At 34.9% G+C, this 13,001-nt stretch overlaps 1 protein-coding gene across 9 annotated transcripts in view; it reads right to left on the bottom strand.

The window, feature by feature from the left end:
* LOC149786729 (tubby-related protein 3-like) overlaps nt 1-13,001 on the bottom strand; it is a 165,388-nt gene that overhangs the window by 64,698 nt on the left and 87,689 nt on the right. For all 9 annotated transcript variants that reach the window (XR_016425023.1, XM_089977229.1, XM_089977226.1 and 6 more), the window contains 2 exons: nt 9,607-9,763; nt 8,000-8,137 (listed from right to left, as the gene is read on the bottom strand). Coding sequence is in view for 8 of the 9 variants with exons in the window: in XM_089977229.1 (XP_089833355.1) it covers nt 8,000-8,137; nt 9,607-9,763 (295 nt within the window). In the remaining variant the exon portion in view is untranslated. The remainder of the gene's footprint in view (nt 1-7,999; nt 8,138-9,606; nt 9,764-13,001) is intronic.

The following is a 13,001-nucleotide window of genomic DNA, read 5'->3' as shown; positions in this document are numbered from 1 at the left end:
TGCATCATTTTGATTTAGGATCAACTAGACACTATAAGAACACTTCTGATGAAAACACCATGTTAAAATGACTTTCCTTTTAAGAGGGACAGTGATAGCAAGATGTTCAAGATGGACACTCTTCTGTTGAAAACTCAATGCTGATATGACTTTCCATTTTAGTGGAGTAACACTAACAAGATTTTCAAGATGGCTACCATGGTGGCCATAATGGATATCAGATTTGCACCATTTCTATTTAGTGTTCTTCAGAAAGCACAATGTTGATATGACCTGACATCTAGCAGATGTTGAGATAACATGATTTTCAAGATGTCCAATGTGCCAGCCATATTGGATGCTTAAACAATTCCATTTAAATTTAGAACCAACCAGATATAAGTCTGTCAGTGAAAAGATAATGTTGATATGACTATCCATTCAGTTGGAGTGGCAGTAACAATATTTTCAAGATGGCTAATGTAGCAGAAATAATGGATGTGCAAGCAGCACTATTTTCATTAGGATCAACTAGACTTCATAAGAAATCTTGTGGTTAACACATTGTGGCAATAAGCCTTTCATTCAGGAGAAGTAGTGATAAAAAAAACTGTCAAAATGGCTGCTGTGCTGGATATATAGAACCTCAGATCAGCACCATTTTCATTTAAGACCAATAATATCATGGAATGAATGTGTATGCAAGGTTTCATGGCAATCCCCAAGTAGTTAGGAGGAATAGTGATATCAAACTTGTGCAAACAAAAGGATGGACAATGGATGACTGACCATTCCATAAACTCTTCTGGTCAATGACTAGTACAGCTAAACGATGAAGATTTAAAGTCATTTCCAAGCTTAGAGGTCATTTAGGACTGTTCCACTAAAACAGACTTGGGAAAGGCATTTTCTGTGTGAAGCAGTTACCCATAAATGCAATTTATAATTTTTAGTCTTTTTTATATGAACCCTACCATGGCATATATTTCAATAAATGGATCAGCAATAAATAATAAACATCTAATCCCTGTCTAACCTCTAAATATGGCTGATAATGTAACACCTTGAAAATGTGCTAATTTTATTAATCTCATCTGGGGATGTGAAATATTAAGAAGCTTATAATTATCCACCAACTCATAACATGAAAAGTCATAAAATTAATGCTTTCAAAATCATTCAAGAGAATTTTTTTAGCCAAAGAGTACAAGTTACATCTCATGGAGTAGTCTCCCATTAGTAGTATTTTTCCCTCCATGTAAAGATGGACAGTTAGACAAAATTTCATACTTGAACTGTTTGCTGTATTTGATATGGCTGCATGTAAATTTTTTTTACATCCAATCAATCGTTCCAAACAAGGGAAATGCAAGATAATATTTTCATCAATTTGAATATTGACAATTTTTTTTCAAGTAATTTCAAATCGCTTCCATTCCAAGGCGTGTTCTCTACATTCTAATTAGTAATATAGAATGGAAAAAAAGTTTCTTGATTTTATGTGACTGTAAGTTTTATTCCCAAACAAAAGGATTTATTCGGAATTCACATCACACAAGACATTTCATCAATAAACTCATGATCCTAACTCAGAAAGACTTGTTCATCCTGTTAGTTCCTTAAAAAGCTGGTTATATTAGTAACTTTTTAGTAACTTTACTACTCTCAGTTTTACAATAATATTACCAAACACAATGCAGACAGCAAAACTGCAAGCCCCAGTTATTGCTTAAAGCATCAAATATAAAGTGGCCCATTTCTATGATAAACCTGTCTACAAATTATTTTTAGGTAAATAGATATCCACCCACTGCTGAACCCAAAGACCCATGTAACAAATTTATGATAATAACAAACAATACTTTCAACAGTAAGGAACCACTGTATGATAATAATGGAATTCATCTTGGATAAAAACAATACATGAATGTGACTCTTACTTGCAAGTAGGCAGGACTGACTGTAACTTTTTAAGCTCTGTAAGTACAGTCTACTCCACTTTATCCTGCTCTGTTTAACTGACCATTACATTTATACAATGAAAGAATAATTTTGAAATGGTTCTTTTCTTACTTGAACTATATGTTTACCAACAGTCTCATTTTGCAACTACAACATTATCATTTGGATAACAAAATGCTTAAGATATAATCAATTCATTTATCTGACATCAAGTATTCATGGCCTAATTGTTCCATGAATCTGATGTGGAGTGATTTGCGCTTATAAGCCTTAACGTCAGGATAATGAACAGATGACATCTGCACCAGATGCAGTGGTCAAGGAGTGTTATTTTTACTTTTCACATAATTAAACCTGATTAGCAATTACTAACAAGGCAGAATTGATAAACAGAAATGTGAAACAATTTAACTCTTCCAACAGCAAATTTGGAATTCTTTAATGGTCTACATAAATTATCTTCAGCAATTGTATGTATCCTTTTCTTTCATATTCACATTTAAATAAATGCATTTTAATTTTTTCTCCTCCTTTTATTCCACCCCTTAATTTCATCTCTCTCTGTCTTTCTTTGAAGCGCATGCATACAGTGTATTCAAGGTCATTATGTAAAATTTGTTCATGAAACAGATCTGTTTGTCCAACAAAATGTTGGTGTAATGGTTGTTGTTGTTGTTCTAGGGTTTAAAACCATTTTTCAGCACAAAATAGGCTATACATGGCAGCCAGTATAACTGGTGGAGGAAGAATCCTGGCGAACCCAGGGAAGAACCATCGACCCACGAGAAGCTACTGGCAGGCTTTCCCACGTACCCACGCTAGCCGAGCCTTGGATTCGAACCCACACAGATAGAGGTGTGATGGCAGTGATCCGGAACAGTGAGCGCTTTAGACCACTCGGCCACTCCAGGCCCCTTGGTGTAATGGATTTCATTGGATATATGGGAGTAGACTGTAATTAGCATCTGCAAGCAAGAGGCTCAACTGGGCTTGTGATTACTCAACTGGCTGATACTGACCTTGAAGCCAAGTGCCAAGGAAGTTGGCCAAGAAATCGGGGTTTGTATGATACTTTCAAACATTTAATCGAAAAATCCATGAAAATTTTCACTCTTTCTTATTTAAAAGATATTAAGTTCTAAAACTTGAAAAATATAAACAAACTATGGCACTGTAGATACACCTGTGGCAAACTGGGGTTTGCTGCAAAGACATAAAGAGCACAGCCAAGAGTGTTGTTCGGCTGAAAGTTTCCTAAAATACTAAATGTAACTACACCAAACTTTCAGTTGCAATTGAACTGCCTTTCTTGTGCCAATGATCACTTAAGCATACAACACTTTCCAGACTCGATTAAACATAAAAGATGATGCTGTAACTGTAAAAAACTGTCCTTTGAAAACAGACAAACCTTCCTTTTCTGAGCCAAAAAGTTAAAAGCATAGATTCCACTTGTAGCTTCATCATCAAAACATCAGACATGCAACTAATAATTTGCATTAAGTATGAAAGTAATGTTGTAATCATGAGTTTCAAACATGTAGTGACTGCAAACATATCAACCTTGTGAAGTCATGAATAGTCTCTAATGGGGGCTAACTGACTATGGTAATACAGTACTTTAAGGTGATTTATTTCACAGAAATATGAAAGATAAAGTTTTTAGGTTTTTAGTAATGGCAGCCATATCAAATGGTCGATTACAATCATTTACAAACTTTAGAAAGTTTTATGCCATGATGCTTTCTGTGAAATTTGTTTAACTTTTGCTGACTAGTTTTTGAAACAAATCATTTTTGGGATTTTCTAATTTTAGTAACACTATCTACATTCAACAGCAGATCAGCATGATGTATACAAACTTCAGAGGTCTTCATATAAGGATGCTTTTTGCAATTTTTGAGAAAACATCTTAAGTTATTTTAGTTTTAGTACCAGTAGCCATATTTCATGATAGTTTGTAATCATCTGTACAAACTGAAATGTATTCATGCCAGGATTACTTCTGTCAAACCTGGTCCAGTTCTGATCAGGAACGTTTCAGAAGTCATTTAAAGGTATTTCTATAGTTAGGACTGGAAGCCATAAATGAAGACAAATCAGAATCATCTGTGCAGAATGCTTTCTATCAAATATGGTCAAATTCCATTTAGTGATCTCTGAAATGAGTCATTTAAAGAATCTTGTTTTTAGCAATGGTGGCCATATCTGATGTCAGATCAGATGCATTTGAAAAGTTTTAAAGGGCATCATGCCTGGATGATTTTTGTCAAATCTGGTTAAATTCTGTTAAGTTAGTTTTTTTTTATTAACGGTTGCCAGAATGAAAATGAATCTGCATCATTTGTAAAATTGGAAAGACATTTATGCTGGAATGTTTTTTCTCAACTTTGGTCGAATTCCGTTCAACAGTTTTTGAAAACTGGTTTTTACATATTTTCTAACAGTGGCCACATTTGATGGCAGATCATCAATGGCATAAAACTGAAAGACCTTCAAACCAGGATGCTTTATATGAAATTTTGTAAAATTCTGTTCACAAGTATTAGAAAGTCATTTAAATGTTTTTTCTACTTTTATCAATGGTGGCCATATTTGATGGTGGATTGATATCATTTCATGTCTCTGTTAATGGTGTGGAATGCTTCATGTGAAAGTTTGTTAGTTCTGTTAATTGGTAATTGAGAAAAAAGTGTCTTAAGGTTTATCATTTCTAACAATGGCAGCCATATTTAATGGCATTGTTTGTGCAGACTTTAAAGGCCTTTGTGAAGGATGCTTTCAGTAAAAAAAAATCCATTTTGTTCAGTGGTATTTGTGAAAAAGTCGTGAAAGCATATTTCTACATTTCTGTAACAATCACCATGTTTGACAGTTATCAACATTAAATGTACAAACATGATACATCATCATGCCAGAATACTTCCTACCATGTTTGGTTGAAATTGGTCCAGTTGTTTTATAATAGACAGGTGACAGACAAACAGCGGATGCAGGGCCATAACATAAGCAAGCTTACTTTACCATATGGCTAGATGAGCTGAAAAGTAATCCTGGTACTGCTGTTAATATTTTGCCTTAATGTCTGCAGTCAGCTTGTTGCATATGCATAGTCTTAAGCCAAACATAGTCCACGATGGAAGTGTAGGAAAGATGGGTATGGAGCAGGTGAGATCAAAGAAAGCACAGCTGAAAGCTGGTTATCTGGACTGGATCACCCTAATTTCACCCAAGTAAATTATTAAGAAGATATATATATATATATATATATATATATATATATATATATATATATATATATATATATATATATATATATATATTATATTATATTATATATATATATATATATATATATATATATATATTATATTATATTATATATATATATATATATATATACACACACACACACACACACACACACACACACACAACTGATAATGATATTGAGTAAATCTAGTCCTAATTTTCAGGTCGTCTTGGAGTTAAGTTCATTCATGAATTCATGGGATTTACTAGCTAGGTTACAAGTTGGTTGTTTCACCTTGGGTAGGACCAAATACACTCTTTACAAGAAGCCTAAAACAACTACTTCTCCAACAGCCAGGGTAAACAGAACTTGTCTCTAGGCAACATTAAACATTAAACGTCACAAACATAGTCCATGCAGCAAAATCAGCCCACTACTGTACTAAGATCATGGAAACTTCCAGCTGCAAAGAGCTCTTCGAGATTACTAACAAGCTAATGTCAAGGAACGCACATGTACACCACTTCCAAATACCTTCTCTCTAGTCGACCTTCCGGACCTGTTTGCAAATTTCTTCTTTGACAAAGTACAAACCATTAGAGATAAGCTTGACAACACAATTTCAACTGACTCATTGTCACCATACAGTTGAGATACAGAATTTCAGCGGCAACCATTAGCAGCATTTGAACCTGTCTCTATAGATTTAGAACGTACAATCATGATGAAAAGTGCACCAAAGTCATGTGAACTTGATCTAATTCCAACATCACTGCTGCTTGAGTCCTTAGATCCAGTATTACCTTCACTAACTGATGTTATTAATACCTCTCACTCATCCGCGGAATTTCCATCATTTTTCAAAACCGCCATTGTAAAGCCTCTGCTGAAGAACCCAACGCTAGACCATAATGATTTAAAGAATTACCACCCAGTTTCTAATCTCCAATTCATATAAAAAATCTTAGAAAAGGTTGTTCTATCCCAACTTGTATCTCATCTGAATTCAAAGTCTTTTTAGTAATGTACAATTGCATATTGCCCTTTCCACAGTTACTGTACTGAAACTACTCTTCAAACAGTAGTTAATGACCTTCTCTCTGCTTTGGATAGTGGAAAGATTACACTCCTCACCCTCCTTGATTTGTCTGCAGCATTTGACATAACAGACCATGATAAATTACTTCACCGTCTCCAGCATGTATTTGGCATTCATGATACAGCCTTACTGTGGTTCAAGTCCTACTTGGTAAACAGGACACAAATTGTGTCTGCAAATGGAATACGCTCCTGCCCAGTTAATCTATGTTGTGGTGTTCCACAGGGGTCTGTTCTTGGACCTATTCTCTTCATTCTGTACACTCAGCCACTCTCAAGTGTCATAGATCATCATCCAGTGTCTCGCCAATTGTACGCTGACGATACCCAAATATACACATCTAGCCATACAACTGAAGTTGACACTTCCATCCAAGGTGTAGAGAGGTGCATTTCTGATGTGAAATCATGGATGACATGTAACAAGCTACAGAGGAATGATGATAAAACTTAGGCAATTTTGATCACAGCACAAAGACCTTCTCAGTCACATCCTTTACCTCAAACAATAAATATCAGTAATACCAACATTAAATTCACACAGTCAGTACAAAACCTAGGTGTCACTCTGGACAGTACTCACACGTTGCACCAACACATCACGAACATATGCAAGGCTGCATATCTTGAGCAGAGACGCATCAGCTCCATTCGCAAATATCTTTCTGACGATGCCACTAAAACACTTGTATGTTCATTAGTACTTTCAAGACTAGACTATTGTAACTGTCTGGTTCATCTCAAAATCAACTTCAGAAACTTCAAAAAGTTCAAACATAGCTGCTCGAATCATACTTAGAGTACCACGATCAGAGCATACCTCCCAGCTGCTATGTACCCTACACTGGCTATCCATTCAATTCAGAATCAAATACAAAATTTGTTCTCTGTGTTACGTTTCACTGACAGACTCCAGTCCAACATACCTATCCAACCTCACCCATGTGTACATCCCAGCAAGAAACTTACGCTCTTCTTCTGACAATCGTATACTCATTATTCCCACTACAAAATTAAAGTCATATGGACAACGTTCTTTTGCATACCAGGGACCAGCAACGTAGAATGAATTGCCCACTGAACTTAGACACAAAGACACAGTGATCACATTAAAGAGTGCTCTTAAAACTCACTTATCTTGACTGAGAGAACAAATTTAAACACCCAATAATGTTCCCTACCATAAATATTTACAGCAGAATTTTATGTTTTCTAATTTCATGGTGTTTGTTTTCTGCAAAAATTTAATTATATATGTTTTTTTATTTATTAGGTGTTGTCTAATGTTGTAAAGCGCTTAGAGCTTCTACAGATTAGGTGCTATACAAAGTCCTCATTATTATTATTATTGACATAAAACATAAATATTCAGAACTTTACAGTTTTGGATTCTAACAAGTACTAAAGAGTCTTTAACATGTTGACCCATACTGCAAGCATCTCCAGATAACATGCTTTTCACTGCTTGTTTTTACTGTTGCAATTGGAAAGGGGGTGGGGCTGTGTAGGTTTAACATAGGGTAGTTCCTCTGCAATTACATTCAAATGACTCACACAGTGCAAGTTCAAATCTATGCAAGATAACGATACCACTTCAAAATATAAACAAAAGGTAACAAATGTGTCTGACAGAAACATGTGAGTGCAATAAGGAAGAACAAAACTACACATGGATAAATTCAAATGGGGATAGGAAAACTGGCATACTTTCTGCCTCGATGGTGGGGATATCATCATCTGAGGGGTTGTCACTGTAGCTATCTTCTGTCACATTAAGGACTTGAATGGTGGTGCCATCACCACTGAAATTGTTGTCATCATTATAACTTGCTGGACCAAGGTATTCTGTAACAAAAGACAAGAAATCATTAATGGAAAGCATTCAGATTTGAAAAATTATAATTAATCTTATTTCAACTCAGAAAATTAGACAGGTGTGCTGACAACATGAATTGCCAAACAGAAACAATTCATGAAACCTTGGTTCAAAGTGCAAAAATATAGATCTAATTCAAACAGAGACCATAACTGGGACAAACTTGGACAAGAATAGATAAAATTGAAACTCATTTTGATATAATGTATGATAAAATAATGCTTAAAGTTCATGCAGTTCTTCAAAAAGTTACTGAATGGGAAGAAAAAAAAACTTGAAAAAAAATGGCAATTTCTTTGTTCAAACAGGGCCATTAAGCTGATTTTCATGAAACAGGACTAAAATCAAATTTGACAAATTAATTTTGATATGAAGCTTCATTTTAAATTTTATTTAATTCCTGAATGACTTGAAATGCATATTTGCAGAGACATGACATTAAATCTATTTTGCATTCTTCCATATAAAAATTAGAAGCCAAACTAAATGTATGACGGTAAGAGCTTCCAAAGAATACAGTAAATAACCATATAGGACAAATGTATAGACAGAGATGGTTAAGTCTGTTGTGCACTCTTTCACAGAACACTAAAAATCACAGTATGGGACATGCATACATACAGATATGGGACCTATATACAGACATGGGTAATTCTGTTGTGCACCATATCACAGAATACTATAAATCACAGTTATAGGGAACATGTACAAAAGACATGGGTAAGTCTACTGTGCCCCCTTCTACATAATAATATAAATAACAAGTATGGGACATGTGTACAGACAGACATGGGACACAGGTACAGACATGGGCAACTCTGATGTTCTACATAATACTATAAATCACAGTATGGGACATGTGTATAAATGGCATGGGACATATCTACAGTCATGGGTAACTCTACTGTGACCCCTTCTACATAATACTATAAATCACAGTACAGACATGGGTCATAGGTACAGACATGGGTAACTCTCTTGTGCCTCCTTCCAGAGGATACTCTAAATCACAAAATGCTTTCAAGTGTACATTTTAGGGACTTTAATGAGCAAATCCAAATGATATGCTGAAATATAAATACAAATATGAAAGCTAGACCTGAAAGTTTGTAATTGTGGAAAGACATTGGCAGCCATCATTTTATAAGCACCTATGTTATGCTATGTGATACCAATGCGTGAACTAGATGGTGTTTTGGATATGACTCCAAAGAAATGATTAGTTTAAAATCCTTAATAGTTAACAGTAATTTATATTTTGTGCAGATTGGATTATATTTTGAACAATACTTGAGTAAGAAAAAAAAATGTTCATTTTGTCTGTGTTGATTCAGTACAGCATGCAAACACATAGCTTTTCTAAAGGGACAGCAAAGTAACATAAAAAAATTTTGTTTTGTCCACAGGCAGACAGGTCAACAGAGAAAAAGTAAAATACCAAAGCTGGTGGGTGTGGAGGACTTGGAAGATGCATCTTTCAGAATAGGTTTACTCTCCTCCTTCTTGCGCCCTGATGAGGGACGAGCATGTTCATTTGGAAGAACCATTGTGTTAGCCTGCCTCTTCTTTCGGTTCTGCTCCTCAATTCTCTTCCGCTGAAACAAATAATACTGAATGTAAGTATCACTGTACATGTAGCTATAGTCATCTCTGACAAAACTGATCCAATATACCATGGATTCACTTTTCTGATAAAACTATTCCAATATACCAGTATACCATGGATTCACTTCTTTGACAGAACTATTCCAATATTCATAGTATTTACCAATTTTCAGGAATTTGTTTGTTGCTGAAAACCAAAAATTTAAAGAACAATAATCTATTTGTACAGATAATTCAAACATGTATGAGCAATAATACGTGTGCAAACAATTCAAACATGTAATTAAGAATAATCCATGTGTGCAGACAATTCAAAAACCTAATGAAGAATAATCCATGTGTGCAGACAATTCAAAGCCTATATCTATCACAAACTCTTCCAAGAATGCACTGACGAAAATGTTATTGTTTGATTAATCACATGGAAAATAATTGAATCCTTTGGCCAGCCCCTCCATTCAAGACTTTACTCAACTCTAAATCTTGAATCCACATAATATGTCTGACCCCTCAATCATGAAACTTTACTCAACTCGAAATTTTGCATCAAAACAAGTCAAAAGGCTGTATTTTTCTACTCTAAGATTTCTCAGTTGGGAGTAGCATTCATTACTCAACCTGTTGAGTAAATTTTATGAAGATGGGGCCAGATAAAAACAGACCCTGTTCTGCTGGTACATTATGTCATGGCAGATTAGGGTCTATCTGCTGGCAGTTGGTCCAGATTAATAAGCGTGTATATACAGTATTTAGTAAAATGCAAATAAATTTCACATTCAGACCAAATTAAGTAGAACTAGTGAAGGCAGCTTGCTGTTGATACCAATATCCTTACATAATGAAATTTCCATGCAGTTTGAGGGGTCCAGAGTGGCCAAGTGGTCTAAAGCGCTCACTGCTTTGGATCACTGCCATCTCACCTCTGTCTGCATGTGTTCAAGTCTCGGATTTGGCCAATGTGGGTATGTGAGAAAGCTTGCCAGTAAGCTTCTCATGGGTCAGTGATTCTTTCCGGGGTTTCCTGGGTTCTTCCTCCACCATTAATACTGGCTGCTATGTAAAGCCTATCATTGTGCTGAAAAATGGCGTTAAACCCTACAACAACAACAACAGCAGTAGTTTGATTTTTGTTCAATCTTCAAACTCTGGTCATATACCAAGGATATATCAACTCTGCTGAAATTAAATTAAATAATTGTACAGTTGAAAAATAAAAAAATAAAAACCCGATTAAAACATTGGAAAACTGCAAATATTCAACAACATGGAAATTTCCTTTATTTATTTTCCATCACTAAAATGATCCTGCTTCATATGTTATCAAAAGGTATATAATCACTATAACATGTATTAATGGTTAAAAAATTGTGGAAAAAGTGGAAATGTGTAGAATCTGTTTGCACTAGTTAACAATTAAATCCAACATTTGACCGAGTCTTGCAATAATTCAGATCCGGGTAAATCATCTTTCCCATTAATACCATTAATATCACATCAGAGTAAACAAAATGATATGTGAAATCAAGATTCTAGCTGCAATTATTGTAATAAATAAACTGTAACCATTTTGAGTAGCAATAATGTTTGGTCTCTGATAAATCCATGGATTATCATTTGTTATGCTGAAAATTAGGAAACAAATTAAGGTATATCATTAAAATCCTGATTCTGATTATCTACTTGATAATCATCCTGACTTTTGAAGTACAGTACTCTGCCATTATAACAATGTTCATGGCAGCCATGGAGTATACAGCTGTATAGTGAAACAACTTTATCATAAAATACTTTATATTATTACATGTACTACAATTTAATCAATTGGAAACCATGACCACAGAAGGGAGTGCTCTACATCAAGCCTATAATTTGCTCTCAATATGCAATTAACATGACATCTTCACAACTTTTACACACACACACACACACACACACACATATATATATATATATATATATATATATATATATATATATATATATATATATATATATATATATATATATATATATATAAGGTTGCTAATAAGATGAGTCCAACTGCAAACAACACATATTTGCCAGTGAGTAATGTGCCAGCAGATCAAAGTCCATTTTGTTTGTTCCACTGATTGATCATAACAATCAGCAGAGACCTAGATCTGCCAGTGTATTTATGCAGCCATAGACCTGGGTCTGTGCAGTTTGCAGCTGATATTGATCTGTGAGTACAAATTCATAATTACAACAACAACCTTTATAAAGTGGTGATCCACCCTCTGCCACCTGATGTTGTCCCTCAAAAATGAACCCCTCAGTATAATATCCCTTTTCCTAAAAAGTGGGTATGAACACAAATTCCAATTAAATATGGACTTTAATTATCTTATTATTGCTATTATTTTATTCACTTTAATTTTACCCCTTGGCTCATATAAAAACCAGTTCAAATTTGGTTCATCTTAATAAAGGCCCTAAATATTTTTTAACACTATATCTGTGCTTGTAACATACCTCAGTGTAAGGTCACCTCACTTATAACACAGCTAAGTCACTTTATGGCTCCAATGAATTGTCTTAAAATGGGGTAGTGCTACGAAAAAAGTTAATGTTAAAATTGGAGTGGCCTTCAATTATTGAATTAGGATTAAGACATTCAGAGACTGAAAAATGAGCTCACCACAGCTGGATTAAAATTATGAAAATGTACTTTACTACTGTTGTACTGAAAAATGTACATTAATATTGTTGTACTGGAAAATGGGCATTACTACTGTCTACTGGAAAATGTACATTAATATACTGTTGTACTGGATAATATACATTAAATACTGTTGTACTGGAAAATGTACATTAATATACATGCTGTATTGGTTGTTGTTGTTGGGCTTAAGGCCATTTTTCAGCACACGATAGGCTATGCATGACGGCCAGTATTAATGGTGGAGGAAGAACCCGGGAAAAACCACCGACCCACGAGAAGCTACCGGTAAGCTTTCTCACATACCCACATTGGCTGAATCCTAGACTCGAACCCACGCAGACAGAGGTGAGATGGCAGTGATCCGTAACGGAGAGCGCTTTAGACCACTCGGCCACTTGGGGCCCCCTGCTGTACTGGAAAATGGACATTAATACTGTTGTACTGGAAAATGGACATTAATATTGTTGTACTGGAAAATGGACATTAATACTGTTGTACTGGAAAATGGACCTTAATATACATGCTGTACTGGAAAATGGACATTA

This window comes from Sinohyriopsis cumingii, chromosome 12 (genome assembly GCF_028554795.1).
Source record: "Sinohyriopsis cumingii isolate HCF-2022 chromosome 12, ASM2855479v2, whole genome shotgun sequence".
Classification (NCBI taxonomy): domain Eukaryota; kingdom Metazoa; phylum Mollusca; class Bivalvia; order Unionida; family Unionidae; genus Sinohyriopsis; species Sinohyriopsis cumingii.
Note: the sequence above shows the minus strand (reverse complement) of the source record. Positions and strands in the feature narration are given on the sequence as shown.